Source organism: Aquila chrysaetos, chromosome 17 (genome assembly GCF_900496995.4).
Source record: "Aquila chrysaetos chrysaetos chromosome 17, bAquChr1.4, whole genome shotgun sequence".
Classification (NCBI taxonomy): domain Eukaryota; kingdom Metazoa; phylum Chordata; class Aves; order Accipitriformes; family Accipitridae; genus Aquila; species Aquila chrysaetos.
Genome location: NC_044020.1, coordinates 26810177 through 26825740, shown reverse-complemented (window position 1 = coordinate 26825740; position 15564 = coordinate 26810177). Strand labels below are relative to the sequence as shown.

The 15564-nt window shown below is 41.6% G+C and overlaps 1 protein-coding gene across 5 annotated transcripts in view; it reads left to right on the top strand.

Annotated features, from left to right (window-relative positions):
- The first annotated feature begins 2253 nt into the window (after positions 1-2253).
- ATXN10 (ataxin 10) overlaps positions 2254-15564 on the top strand; it is a 106422-nt gene continuing 93111 nt past the window's right edge. For 2 of the 5 annotated variants that reach the window (XM_030040976.2, XM_030040974.2), the window contains exons 1-3: positions 2254-2406; positions 8139-8330; positions 11358-11440. In XM_030040976.2, coding sequence (XP_029896836.1) covers positions 2276-2406; positions 8139-8330; positions 11358-11440 — 406 coding nt within the window. In that variant the 5' untranslated portion in view covers positions 2254-2275. Of the gene's footprint in view, positions 2407-2504; positions 3341-3424; positions 4243-4581; positions 4724-8138; positions 8331-11357; positions 11441-15564 lie in introns of those variants that run through there. The other 3 variants (XM_030040978.2, XM_030040977.2, XM_030040979.2) reach the window with 3 other exon arrangements.

Below are 15564 nucleotides of genomic sequence, written 5' to 3'. Positions count from 1 at the left end.
GGGATTTGCTTCCTTAGTGTAAAGTAACTTTTTCCAGAGCCCAAATTTTATCCTCTGATGGAAGTTACCTCCAATAAAAAAGGGCAAGGCTAGTATACGTGTTGTGATTAGAACGTGTGGCCATCTCTCAACATTTGAGACGTGAGGGATTCCAAGTCTTTGACCTGCTTTGCCTCCTGCAGAGCCAGCGTTTGCTGAAACTGGGCAACTGTCTCCCTCCAGAGTCTCAGCTGGGATGGATCTTTCTCTGCATCCAGCTTCAAACACCGGTGCCTCAAAAGACTGGTCTACCTCTTAAATAATTTGATACAGAACTCTTAAAAATAGGTTCTGCATCATTTTCTTTTCAGATGGAGTAGTCAGCTCTAGGTGGATCATTTCCCTTCTTGTAGTTCTCTAAATCTGTGCTAAGAAAAAGAACGTTATTTAGACTGTAAGCTCTTGGGGCAAAACTGGATCTTTAAGGGATCTGCCTGTGTTCACGGAATCAGGCAGATCAGATGAGCTCAAGATATAACATCTGTGAGTAATCTGGTAAAAATGACTAAATTCTATAATCGATATCCCTGAGACCCTGCAAAACTCCCTTACAAGAAGCCTATCTCAAAATATTGCATAGCCTTGTAATAAAGATGGTTTCGAGCATGTTGTTGAGAATGAATGAAAGCATGGAAAGACTAAAATGAGGAAAACCAAAACCGCTGTGGCTGTTTAAGGTAGAAAAAAATTCAAAAGAGATCATAATCATAGGCAAAACTATTTTTCACGAGGATCCCTGAGTAATAATCAGTAATACTGACTGAGGAGGCATTTGATGAAAGAGGCAAGTCTAAACAAGGTAAAGCTGGCCTATGAAAATTGTTGGAAGAAGATATCACCAAGATCAGGACTCTGTTAAGACTGCCAGGGAAAAAAAAGACTCTTCTGTTCTGCATTGCTTTCTAAGTGTTCTTAAAAAGAAAATATTTATACATGGAGCTGCTGTATGCTATCTAACCTTGCCCCAGGGTGAGCATGAGTTACTTTTGTCTTCCTTTATGTCAGCTGGGGTTAAGTTGAAGCCTTAACAACGTACTAGTTTGAATGAGAGAACTAGTGCATCTCCATAGTGATGTCTTGGACATCTATGGTCTAGTCTGTATTTTCAGCTATTTGATCTGAATTATTTTGCAATGTAACTCGTCAGTAGACTACATGAAAAATCTGTATACTTAACAGAGTAAAAGCTGGTTAACAGTCACATTATAACATCAGATGTTTGAAAAAAAAAAACCAACCCCAAACATATATGTTTACAAGGGGTAAATAAAAAATTGTTGCTTACAAGATTTGTGTTTGACAAAAGACAGGGAAAATGTCAGCTACAAGATGAAGACAGCGAGTTAAACTGGACCGCTGGGCAAACTGCGTCCCTTCCCAAACAGGGTAGGATATAACGAAATACCAAATTATGTATTTGCAGATAATTTTCACAGAGTGCACGTGACTATCTCATTGGCTTTTAGTGTACTCTACTGCTTCCTTCCTTCGTTGAAGTTGTGATCTGCTGGTTGCCCAGACCTACTGAATCAGCGGTCAGCGAGGACGCGCAGAAGAAAGTTGTTAGGTGCTATAGCCGTATCTTCCCCGGAGCCATCCCTGCCGCGCACAACACACTCGGCCGCAGCCAGGACTCTTCTGATGCTTCGCTATTCTTAGTCTTGAGTTTCACTGCATTGGAAACAAATTACTCTTTATTCACGAACAGGCAATTCTCAGAAGTAACAGAAACTGTTAGAAGGAAGAACTTGCACGACTGCAAGAGGCCTTGCCCAGCATCTTTCACTTACTTAATTTCTACTTGTTACTTGAAGCTATTTTTGCTACAGAGCTGGCCGTTGGTGCGTTACTCATGCACAATAACGACCAGGAAGGGGCCTGGGAACACCACCTTCTAGCGTACGAACAACTTTGACAGCGGACATAACAGAGAGTCCGCCCCGCTGGCAGCCCAGGACACGCAAGTTTGTTCCCCAAAGCGGGGTACGTCCTTCAGCCGCGGAAGGGCTAGCTGCGGCACGGCGGCGAGGCCCCCTCCGCTCCCCGCCGCGCCCTCGGGTACCCGGGGCCGACCCCCCTCGGCCGACAGCCCCGACGCCCTCACAGGCGCGGCGGCCATTTTCCCTCCGGGCCGGCCCCGCGAGGCGCACCGCCCGCCCGCCCAGCCGGGGCCGGGCCGCCGCCATTTCCGCGCGGCGGGGGGCGGAGCTGGGTCGCGCCGGGGCAGGCGACGGCGATGGCGGCGGCGGGAGCGGGAGCGCTGCCCGCGGCGGCGGCGCGGCTGAGGCGGGCCGTGGCGGCCGCGCCGGAGACCCGCTTGGAAAGCGTGCGGGCGCTGGCGGGTCTGTTCCGGGAGGAGCAGCCCAGGTTAGCGGGGAGGTGGGGCCGCCCGCGGCCACGTGGGCCGGGGGAGGGAGCTCCGGTCAGCGGGAAGCGGCGGGCCGGGGTGGTCCGGGTGTTGCCGGCGGGCAGGGCTGGGCTGGGCTGGGCTGGGCTCGGCTCGGCTGTGCCCCGAACGCCGTCGTGGCCCTCGGGGCGTCGGCTGCGGGCTCCGCTACGAAAGGGGCCCTCGGTGCCCGCGGAGGAGCGGCGGGGTGCCGCCGGTTCCCGCCGTGAAGTCTCTGCTTCCCCCGGGGCTGTTCGTGTGGGACTCGGGGGTCACCTGTGGGGACCGGGGCGGGGGGTGACTCGTCCCTTCTCCCCTCCTTTCCCTCGGGGTCCCGTGGGGGCCTGGCAGTCCGCTCGTGCCCCTGCGCCTGTGGCAGGCCCAGGGCAGGGGGGAAAGAAAGGTTTGTGCGCCCCAGTGACAGGTTGCCCTCCTAGGCGGGTGCGCTCAGGTGGGTTGTAGCCGCTGTGGGGCAAAAAGCCACGGTGAGCCCTGCAGGGTGGCTGGAAATGGGCAAGGCCTGCCGTGTGAGGCCTTGCTGGGCGACGGTTTTGTGCCGGCCTGAGACCAAGGCCTGGGGACGAGGGTGGAGGTTGTAGGCCTCGGCGATGGCGGGCACTGGATGGGCTGCGGTGGGGGGACAGGTTGGGTGCCCCTTAGCATCTTTAAGATAGGGAAAGAAAGCGTGGGGTTACCGGAGAAAGCAAGGGGCTGGTAGAGTGTTGCTGTGCCTGTAAAGTCGGGGGGACCTCTGCGATACCGTACAACACTTGGCTTCAGCAGAGGTTGGGCTTGCAGGGAGAGGTTCAGCTGCATGAGCGGGCTTGGAGTCATTTTTGCTCTTCTGGAAGGTGGGAGGAGGCATAGGTTGGTGTGAAGCTTGTGCTTGCTCCTCCCAACAGTAGCTGTTTGAAGGTTATTGCACCTAAGAACTAAGAAATCAAACTTCTAAGTTTAGCATAAAATTGTGGTGGTTTTTTTGTTTTGTTTTGGTTTTTTTTTTGTTAATTCCAATACTATTTTTGTTAATTAAATTCCTATTTAAAAGTGGTGGTGGTGGTAAGACGTACTTACAAACATGTTCTTGTGATCTTTGTGTGTACAGGAGACCTTCTTCTGGTGTTCATCTCAATTTCAATTTCTCAAGAAAGAGAGGAGGACCTGTGCAAATTTTGGGCTTACGTGCTGATGCTTTCTCTGCCTGTTTCTAGCCTTCCTCCCTGAAATCTCTGCCACTGTGTTTTACAGAGGAGTAGATACTCCCCAAAACAGCCAAGTTTTGCGGGTGCAGGTGGGCTGGAAGAGAGGCACTGTAATTGCCCTTCCAGAAGGACAAAGCTGTAGTGTTAGCTTACATCCTATAGGATGTGACAGAATGGATCTGAGAGCAGCTTTGGCAATAAATTTGCCAACTGTGGAAAATACTGTTGTTGGTGCTGTTGAACCAGAAGACACAACCCAATGGATGTTTGGTATACGAAATTGTGGTATTTAGTGACAATTCTTTTGTTGTTATGTGATTGTTCAGTGCTTGTGGAAACAAAATAATTTACAAATGTGAGTTCTAGTGGTCTGTGATTCAGAAGCAAATAAGGTGAGGAAATAACGCCCCAACTATGAGACCATGGTGTGGAATTTGGGAGACTTGAATTCAGCTGTGTGCTTTACTTGGGACTTCCAGTGCTTTTGAGCAGATGTTATGCTTCCATGACTAATCTACAAAAGGAAGAAAATGGCATTATTTTACTACCAGGAATATTGTGAAGTTAAATACTCTAAAGGCTTTTTAGGGACTCTGCTTACAAGAGTGGAATTGCGTAAGTACCTAAAACATAGAGTAGTAATGCAGAATTGCAAACTTCTGGGTTGTTCGCATAATTCCTGCCTAATTTAATGATTTTTGGAGCCCCATCTTTTGAACAGGGTTGCATTAGTGTTTTTAACTCAGTATTCACTAGGATGTTATTGCGTACAGTTTCTATTTTTAACAATCAAGCACTTAGGTCTTACAAGGAGCAACAGTAATCTTCCTTTTGGCATGAATGCATGAATTCTGACTCTCTGTTTTGACTTAATACAAAACTGTGCATGTCTTCCTTGTCTGAGAGCTGGGCTGCTGTACCCTTTGCTTCTGCTTTCTTTTTGTATTCCTGCAGAATACTTCATGCTGAAATCAAGGACAGGTGGCAGTAGCAAATTGTGAAGATCCCGTCTTAGGCAACAAAACATAGGAAACATGTTTATGGAATATCCACAGAGCAGTTCTGAATGAATTTCAAGGCCTGTTTACAATAGAAGGTATTTTTTAATCTAAAAGCTACTTAGCAGGCTCTTTGCTAGTTTTATAGATCAATATTTAAAGATTAGGGAAAAGGTTATGGGAGGAAAATATTTTTCCTTTTCAGAAATACATTTTAAATACTTGTAGCTGCTATTTTTATCTGTATGTGAATCTTTGTTGTACTGCTGGAAAAAGATTATTTTTTTTTTTAAACAATGGTTGTAAGCATTGCTGGGGACCAGTTACCTGAAATCACCCTTGACAGATTTCTTAATGTTAGCTAAACACTTCATGCCCTCCTTGCTAATTTGAGAATTTCGGGTTTTGTGCAGAAAGATGATTTTAATTAAAATTCCTTTGTAGTACACACTCAAATTGCAATGATGTATAAATGCTTAAGTACAAGAGTTGCACTTAAATTTTCTCTGAATAGAATCCTGCTTTACCAAACAACCTTTAAGTCATTCCTTGTTCATTTGGAATAACTTTTGCTTGTTCACTTAGGCTTTCTTTTCTGTTGTAGGAAGAGATTTGATTTCTGCCCCAAAAGATCTGGCTTAGGAACGTTCATTTTCTTTCATAGTGTGCAGAGAGAGAGATTTGGAGTTCTCTCTGTCTTCACTGATATGTAAAAATCCACATCTACTTCCACATTCACAGTGAGGACAGGCACTTCCTTGTGTACCTCACACTTGCTCTGTTAGGACACACAAGAGTTTAATCTTCATATTTTACTGGAAACGTCTGCACTCTTAGGTTTTTTTTTTATTTATTTTCAATCTAATATTAAGAGAAAAGTTGTCACAACGGCCCAGTATGCTTGTGATCCAGTTACTGACTAAAACTGTTCTGCTGCATAACTAGGTAACAAGAGTGGAAACTTTTCCAGGATGAGAGTAACTTTAAGGTGTCCTTTTACTGGTGGAGTCACAGGAATGTGCACAAAAGTACTTGCAGTTTTTTCACTTCTGTTTTACCAATTTCAAATAATTGAATATTGTACAATAGTACATGTCTTGCACTGACCACTGACTTCTGTATTTTGAAGCTGGGTCAGGAAATGACCAGTTTCATGTGATAATCCAACACATGGCATAGGCAAATATAAAGGAAACTGGAGCTGGACTGAGAGTTTTCCTATTTTAGAATAATTTCAGTGTTTAAAAACTCATCTGACTAACAGCTAATGGTTCTGTATGGCATCTTCACTCAATAGAGAAGACATGGCTTTTGTGTGTTTGGGATGGGGCCTGGCTGGGTGCTCCTTTACCAGACCATAGCTCTTCTGATGTTTAGAAAAATTTGTGTCTGGATGCATTTACCATGGGTACTGTGGTGCGTCAGCCACTGAATCTTCTTTTGGCATGCATGCCTGTCATGGAATGGCAGGAGCTGCACCACTTCTTCCAAGTTAAAGGTTCAAGTCCCATGAATGTTTTTTCTTATGTCTTTAAAAAAACACCCCAAATTCCAAACCTTCTTTCTCTTTCTAGAAGCTCCACTGTTTTCTTTATGGCTGAGGGCCAGCTCTGCTTTTGGTCTTTGTTGTGCCACTTTGGTATTTTCCCCTCAGTATTACACCACTGTAAAAAGTGTAAACTGTGGTGGGTTTTTTAATGTAGATGGAGATTGTGTAAGTGTGTTGGTCTTGATAAACAGTGAGGTTGTAGAATGAAATACATATTTCCTGGAGATCTGAAATCTAACGTTGTTGTAATTTAGTGATGACATTTGTGTACATTGTTGTATTTCTTGCAATGCAAGTGCTCTCCCTTTGTAAGTCTACTCCACACCCTAACAGACCTCGATATTGCATGCACTGTACTGTCAGTAAGATGTAGATGAACATGCAAGTGTCACTATTGGAGCAACAAGAGTGGTAAGAGGCGTAAAAAATGTGAACTGTGAGTAAAGGCTGAGAGAATCAGTTTTATTTAGTCTAGGAAAAAGAACATGGCAGGAGCAAGGGTGGGAAATACGATAGTCTTCAGACATGTCTAAGGGTGTTACAGATAGGACATGTAGACGTGGCACTTAGGGAAATGGTCTAGTGGTGGAGCTGGCAGTGTTAGTTCAACGGTTGGACTCAACGATCTTAAGGGTCTTTTCTAACTTAAATGATTCTACAATTCAATGGTTTGGTTTATGGACATGTGATCACTTGGGATAAAGAGTGGGTAGAATTTCTAATGATGTAAATGTTTAGACATTTGGACGAGCAGCAGAACATGGGTAATACTCTATCATCCACTAATGTTTGATCAAGAAATTTTTAAACTCTCCCTTAGGAAGAGTGTTCTGTGTGAATATATTTTGTTTAATATTACTTTCCATTTCATCTCACTTCTGTTCATAGTTTAGGAGGTATTTCTCAACCTTGTGTTTCAGATCCTAACCTTCCTGTTTGATCTTGAGTACACGACAAGTCTGTTTAAGATTCAAGGAGGCTGTGTCTGGATTTTCCTTTTTTGACTCTGGTCAGAAGTATGGGATGAGCAACTTTATTGAACTTTCCTGTAGCAATGCCATAAACACTCTTTGGTGTGGCTTTTTTTCACCAGCACTTAGTATCAAAACTGAGTTAGCAATGTTTGTGATGTGTTGCCCTCAGATCCTTTCTGAACGTAGAATCAGGGGAGAGAGTATGTGAATAGCCGTGGTTTGGAAATGTTGTGCATATCTGCGTGACACATCTGCAGATGTGCATGTCAGTCCTGCAGAGTCTGGTGAATCTATGTGATGCAGCAGCATCAGCTCTCTCGTCCATTCATATAGTATCTGTCTACATGCTTATGGTTTTGTAGTGTTGTTTTCCTACGTCTTGATACTCTAAGAAGTGGCATGGTATTTTTTGTGTTGGGGTAGTTGACTGCTGAAGTAGACAGAGTTGACTTTCTCCCTTGGCTTTGATTCACACACTTCAGAATGATGCTAGTGCAGCCACCGGCTTTCTTCACAGCTTCTCTTTCTCCCTTTGGTGAAATTTGTGGCAGGCTGTTCTATAATAGAGCTTCCGATACCACCTTCTTCTGAAACATCTAGTGCTGGACATCTAAACTGTGTTCATTAATTAAAACAATTCCTAATTCTTAAAACAACATGCAGTGTCATGGATAAACATGCTAGCTATATGCATTATGGAGACTTTCTTTTTTTTTTTAAATTAAGATTCCAAAGAGCTGTTGGAGAGCTGTGAGGAATACAAGTAATATACAACTCTCTCACAGGCCCTTTTCTGAAAAGGCTGGTGGGATGATTGTGCGCATATATTTTGCTCTTTCTACTTGAAGGACCTTCTATACTATAGATAGTTAAAGACTGTTGCAGAAACATCTTTGGGTTTACAGTAAGAAGTATAACTGTCATAATATAGGCTTTTTGATAGCAGTGCATTTTTTTTTTTTTCACTATGAATTTATTTATTTATTTCAGAGAAATGGCAAAAGAAAGTATATTTCGGGATCTCCTGGAAATCCTGACGGGCGCCTCAAGTGAAATTGAGCAGGCTGATAAGGACTCCTGTGAACTGGTAGATCGAGACACCTGCCTGCTGCTCATAGCAGAGTGTTTCAGATGTCTGAGGAATGCCTGTGTTGAGTGTGCCAAGAATCAACATGTCATGAGGTATAGTTATGATCCATTTTAACACATACAAAAATATAACCTTCTGATGTTTGTGTGGTTTTATATAGAGATTCTTATTTTACACTGCTGTGTTAGTTGATGTATTAACTGGTATTTCCTGCTTGATGCAATCACTTGAAATGAAGTATGCAAGAACCAAAAATAGCTGACCTATTTGTAGGTCAGAGTTTGGGGCACTGCTGAATAATAGAACAAAGTGTTTGTGTCCTTAGTATGAGTTTTTTCTTGTTTCTTTAATTTTTTTGGATACCATAATAAGTAAATAGTTTTAATTACCAGTTACAGGACTAGTATGGTTTTTAAGGTACATTTAGAGCTGTCTGGTACTCATGGCAAAGTATAGCGTGTAGAATTGTGCATATCAACGCTGATACGTATACAGGTAAACTGATATTAATGGATAATAAGTAGTCAGTCTGGCTCCTTAAGTTATTTAGCCTCTTAGGGGTTTTTTTGTCTGCATCTGTTGCAACGTTGAGGGGATGCTTGGGATAGAACCAGCTGTAGTTCCTGAAAACCTGGTACTCTATATGCTGTCTTTTTTTTTTAAAAAAAAAACCCCACACCCCAAAACAACAACAAACACTCCCCCCCAAGAACCCAAGACTGACCAACCAACCAAAAAAAAACCCCCCAAAACCCATTACAAGTTTGTTAGATAACAAAAAATTGTTGTGGAGTACAGTCTTAAAATTTGGTTTCTTGGGAATTGTCAGATTTGGTTTATTGAACTAAATATAGTTTTGACATGGCACAAAGTTGCAACTTCTGTGCTGGGGCCGAATTCTGTTAATGCTACAAAAAGTCCTGCAACTGTTGTTGAAGGCATTAGTTTTAGAATAAGGTAAATGTAAGTTCAGGCTCTTACCTTTATGTTCCTGGCAGTGCTAGCACTTGTGATCAGGTTGTGGGTCAAGGAACCGATCTGACAGAAAATTTACATGCTTGTTTATAAATTTTTGCTAGGTGGATGTTCAGCCAGACTGGGTTCCTTATTGTAACTTACTGTAGCTCCATAGTTACTCGTTAAAACAGGGCGAACAGAATTGCATGGCTGGGAGTTGGTAGGGTTGCCTTTTTCAGTAGCGTGACAAATACAACCTAGTTATGGATACCTGAGTTCCATTAGAAAGTAAAAAATTAGGTTTTACTTTCTAATGGAATTCAGATATCCAACCTGCTTCTGAACAAAAATGTACTCGGCACTGGTTATACTTGTGCTGCGTACTTGCCCTTCCTAGGCAGTTAGCATAGCCTTGCTCATGTAGGAAGCTGAATGCTAATAATTGTGCTATCCTTTAGACTGCAGGAGGGGGAAGGCCTGTAGAAAGCTGTGACCATGTCTCTAACAGTGAAGGACTCAGTGGGTCACTCGTTGGATACTCTTTTGGCTTTGTAGCAGCATAACAATTTATGCTCCTTTTAACATCGCACTGGGTGCTTTGAGCCAGCTGTGTATTAGCCATATGTTTGTGTTGATTTTAAATGGTTGCAAATGCACGACTTGTTTAGGAATTAAATGTCCTGAATGATCAAAAGTTGTGAATGGAAGGAAAATTATGTGCCTTTGATGTTGAAGTGTGCAACATTCAGATATTCCAAAAAAAACAAACCAACCCCAAACTACAAATTGTTTGATCAAAATTGAAGCTGATTGTTTCTAGGAAAGAATGGAAAGATTGTGAACACATGGATTGCATAACAGCTTTTAAACTATTGGGGAATATGAAGCTTTGTTCCTTCCAGGGTCAGTTCTTCTTTGTGTGCTGTGAAGAAATTTGGGGTCTGAAGGAATGGGAAATGCCTTAATAGATTGTATGTATACCAGTGTGCATGTGTGTATTATATATTTATAAATGTATCTTTGGCTTCTCTTCTCTGTTAGAACTTAATGAGAAGGAGTATGTGTTTGTCAGAAAACATCTGCAGAGGACAATTATTCAGTATTCATATGTGATGATATATTTTTTTAAGTAACTGATGGATGGGTGTGGAGGTTTGGTAGAGATGGTATTGCCATGTTCTGCAGTTTCAGCCATTCTGTCTTGGCTGATGCCACTCTGCCTTGGCTGATCTCTTCTCAAAAAGTGTGACTACTAAAGTACAAATGAGTTAAAAGCTGAAAACTTCATCTGCTTGTACTGCTTGTATTCTTTGATTTTCATTTCCTGTTGCATGCACATCCTGGCATGTATGTTGTTTACCTCCAGGATTGCTGATCTCTGGCTGTAGAATTATTTTGGTGTTTTTGATTCCAAATGGCTTCACTTGACTCGTTTATCTTCACTATGACCATATTTTTCCATGTCTGGAAGTGTTCGAGGTCAGGTTGGATGGGGCTTTCAGCTACCTGGTGTAGTGGAAGGTGTCCCTGCCCATGGCGCAAGGGTTGGACTAGATGATCTTTAAAGGTCTCTTCCAAGCCATTCTGAGATTCTACCTCTGATTCCTTCTCACTGGAGGAAGGATAATGGATTATTTGACCTTCCCTGCTTTCCTCCGAGAGTTTTGTATGTTTCCCTTTGAACTGGCCCTGTTGTTCCTCAGATGGCTGCTAATCACTTTATTGGTATTTAAAATCCTCAAAGTTTATTACTAAGTAATGTACATTGACACTTTTCCCTGAACACTTGAACCTCAAACAAAGCAAAGGTTTTACACCAATAAAGCTGTTTAAATTACAGGAATAACCTGCTAATTTTGAACATCTGATTTAGAAGAGTAGCAAAAAGAGAGGAAAGGGTACTTAGCTCTGAAGGTGCTATGTCCAGAATTGTTAATATGCAGGCTGATGGAGTAAACCTGTTTGTTTTGCTTCTGATGGTAGTGGTGTGGCTACTGATAGTCAGGAACAGTTAAGCAGGAGAAACTGCTTTTTATTTCAGAGTTTCTGAAGATGTTAAAGACTTGCTGTTAACTTCAGTGAAAAGCCTTTTCACCTTATTTGAGTGTATTTCAAATCAAGTGTGGTTATTTTGTGGTTTTTTTTCTCCAATTTAATAATAGGAACTTGGGTCTCATCTCTACGTCTGTCCATTTGATCAAATTGCTCCATGGAATACAAATCAAAGAAGAATTGTTATTGACTGGTAAGGCTGTGGATTTTGTTAAATATATAGCCTGCGCTGTATTTTTTTACGTGGGAGGTCTTGTGGTAGTATGATGTCCCCTTACTGATGCATTTTTTTTCATAAATAAGCTTAATTGTTTCTTGAATTGCAGTTAAGAATTGGGGGGGGGCCTTCTCTTATGCTGCTTGAAAAAAATCTCAGCCCCAAGTCTAGTCCAATTATATTTTCCCTCAACTGTTCCCTGTAGATTGATAAAGGAAAGATATGTTGAAATTCTTTAAAATTAACTAGGATATTTGAACTTCAAAAAGGAAAAGTTCCTGTAATACCTCCATTCAAAATATGTTCTGCTATTTTACTGTCTTTTTATTTGATCTGCAAACATAGTGAAATGAAGAAATACTCCTTTTTTATTTTGATGACACTTGAAATAATTTATCTGCTATTTTACTGTCTTTTTATTGATCTGCAAACATAGTGAAATGAAGAAATACTGCTTTTTTATTTTGATGACACTTGAAATAATTTATCTGATTCCAGGAAACAAATTTTGGCTGCGACTTATTTAAAATTATTTTTTAATTTGCATTTCTGTGCTGTAGTTGCTGGCCAGTCAGGGTAATATCTGCCAAGAACTAAGTACTGATCTGAGTAGTGTTCACATTTCCTCAATGAATGAGTGTTTTTCTTTTCTTTTCATGCAGTGAAGAAAAAATCTGACTGTAGTATCCTTCCTTCTTAATGGCAGTTATTGCTACCAATTTCTACCAAACTCATTTCACTGGATATTAAGGCACTTTCAGTAATCCTCTTCACAATCTGCGTTTCCCTGTGTATGCATGTGGAGCTTGATACAGGGCATTGGACCCCAGTCTTTACCGTCTGTGGTTGGAGAGAGTAGGGAACATTTGGTTTCTCTTGCTACTTTTATTTCTTTTCACTCCCATTACTTGGATGAGGTTTTTACTGGGTTCCTGTTGCTGCTTTTCTATCATTTTGCGAAAGCAAGTGAAACTACTGTCATACAGTAACTTACCCTCAAACACCTTTATGAAGCTGGGAAAGAGCAGTGAAGTCCAGGATACAGTTTTTCCTTTTGCTGCTATATTTGGCTCAAAATGAAGCCTTTCAGGCATGTGATGGTATTATGCTTAAGCAACGTTCACTCCTTCACCCGTTGCTGGAATCCTCCTTCCACGGAAGGATCAGTGATGCTAGCACAGCCCTTCAGTGTGGGAGGACGAGAACTAAACCCTGTGGGTGGCAAAAAGAGGGCTTGCTCGGTGACCATAAAGAGGAGGAACTGATAGAACGCAGGAGTGACTCTCAAGCTGTGTCACAGGGTTGGACAGGGAGGACTGGGAAGAGGCATGGAGGGCAAGAATGTCCTGCCCCACAGTTGTGAACCCCTCCGTAGACCACTAAGAGAAAAGGAAAAGCTATGGGAACTGAAATGCTGGTTTTGTCCAGCCTGACATTGTCCCTGCTAGGGTCCTTGACAACTTCAGGCTCGAAAGTCTGTCCTGGGCAAGTGGACTTCCCACCTTCAGCTTACTCAAGGCATCAGGAATTGGTGGTGTGAGAATACCACCTTTCAGTGGTGCCTCCCAGTATCTAGAGGAGAGTGAGCAGGATGTACCCCTTGCTGGTTAAATGTGTGGCCTGAGGTTTCCCCCTTAGTCTTGTGGCTGCTGACCCCTCCTTGATAGGTTATCATATGTGTGCATGCTGTTCTCCTGCTGCTGGGACCTGAAGAAGCAGCAGTGAATGTTACTCAACAAAAAAGAAAGGAGGGGGTGGAACCCAGTAATTTGATTAACTGCTTCAGACTCCTTTTCCTAGCCAGAGGATGTTGTAAAATCTCTTTCTATCAGCATTGAAAATTAAGGGGGGCATTGACCAGAAAGTTTTTAACAGTATTTCAATAAAAAGTGTTTTGTGGCTGTTACTCTATGTAGCTGTTCAACAAATGGGTTTGAGTTGTAACTAAAATTTGATGTATTGACCCAGGATAGATAGTTTGATAGTGTATGTAGTATTGATCTCATTGGGAAGCATCTGTGATGAGCATGGCTGAGGTATTCCATTTATGTTAGTACAACAACAAAAAATAGACAAGCAAGTGTTGCTAATTCCTTGCTGAGTGATCTGATTAATTTTGTTCTAAGTGAAAATTAAGCTAGTGCCTAGAGCGCCAGCTCCTTCTACAGGGTATATCTCAGAAGTTAACAGTTACATTCAACTGTAGATTATTAGTCGTACTTTCAAAAGTGAGGCAAATTGGACTTGGATAGCACTGTTGAAACAGAAGAAAGCCATGAAATTAGTAAATGTTACTGTGTTTATTAACTACATTTCTGCTTCATGATTCTCCTCCTCATATTTCATATAGGAAATTGGGTCGCAAGGCTAGAATAGCATGTGTATTTTGTTCCAGCAGATAATTAGGTGTTAAGTGGAATATTTCAGGTTGTTCATTTGGATATGTGTCCCGTTTCCTCCTTTAAATGGCTGCTTGGATTTGATGATCCCTCTCGGTGCCTGTTTATATCCTTAAGGTATTTTAAATACCTTCATGTTGCGTCCATAGCAACAAAATACAAGGATAAAGAGGTAATGCTGTATTGCAAAGTGAAAAACAATAATGTTTCAGTTCATGTCCCTGTGACAAATTCCCAGAGCAAGTTATTGTAGGCTAAATAAATTTGAAGTTGCAACATTATTATATTTATGAAGAAGAGAGATTGAAAATTCTTTATGCAAACTTATTTTAACCTGATCTGTGGTATGTTTTCACTCTTTTATCTGTTGGTAACTTAAGACTTGTAAGTCTCTGAGTGGTGTGGTAGTTTTTGTAGGAAGGTTCAGTGTAGTACAATTTGTAATGGATAAAACCATAAATGAAATAAAGTATATATTCTCTGGCCACTACTGTGACCAGTGTGGTGGTTCTAAGGGAGGGGACAAACTGCCTGTTCTAACAATATATTAGTGATCAAAGCAGCAAAAAAGGAGGTGCTGTGCAAAGTGGTGTGATTAAAAACTGTTGCTTAGATTAATTCAATTAAATTCAGACTCCTTTACATCATCTCTGCTAGGAGAAATACTTTTTTTAGTACTTTATCTTAGGCCAAAGTGTTACATACATGGTTAATTTGGTTCCTCACTTCAGTATATTTACTGAAATAACTCTACTGTAAGTTTTCAGTATATCTCTTCTTTTTTTTTCTTTTTTTTTTTCTTAATGCTATAAAAAGTTAGATAACTTCCTGTATGCTTGTAATATACTTGTCCCAGCCAGATGTGGAAAAAGCTGTTGTTTTGAGTACATGATATGCCACTAAGGCAATGGGGCAGAAAATCTGAAGGTAAGTTAGTATGTCTGTCCTGGAATAGCTCTTTAAGGCTTCAGATAGGTTTAAAAATAACTAGTTAATTGATACATATGGCATATAAAGGTTGTCCAACCCCAACTGCAAGCCAGCCATCCCTGTAATAATCATCTTTCTTTTTAATACATATATTGAAATAACATTTTTAGGCCTTTACTGTATGGTGTTGCTACAGATAGCTGTTCGTCACCATTCTTCCTCCCTTCTTATTTCCCAAGTTAGTTGTAGTTGCATTCCATAGCCTAGTTTCTCTTCTCATAATTGCTTACAATACATAGTAGTAATTTGTCTTGAGCAATTCATATTCTGTAGTACTTGGAGAATGGAACCTGCTCGAAGGAGTTGCAGAGTGAAAGCCAACAGCTAGATGAGTGCAGGGGGTTGATGGGCAATGATGCTTAACAAGCGTTAACAAACTGTAGCCCTTCTTCTGGGCAGTGTCAAGACTGATTTGTGTCAGATAAGTCACACATACTTGTAAATGTGCTCTGTTTTCTTATTGCTCCAGCAGTCCTCCCTCCTTCTCTCTGCAAGAGATAGAACTTCCCGGTCAGGTAGAGAAAAATTCAAGTGCCACACTTCTTGTGACAGTATCTGAAAACTGGTTACAACTATATATGCTGAAAGTCTAGGAAGTGGGTGATTGTGTAAGGACATACTTAACCTTTTAGATTACAGAGCTTGGGTATTCCTGGTGGGAAGATAGAGAAGATGACAAATGCTGCGCCCCTCTCCCCAGTTTAGAATTAA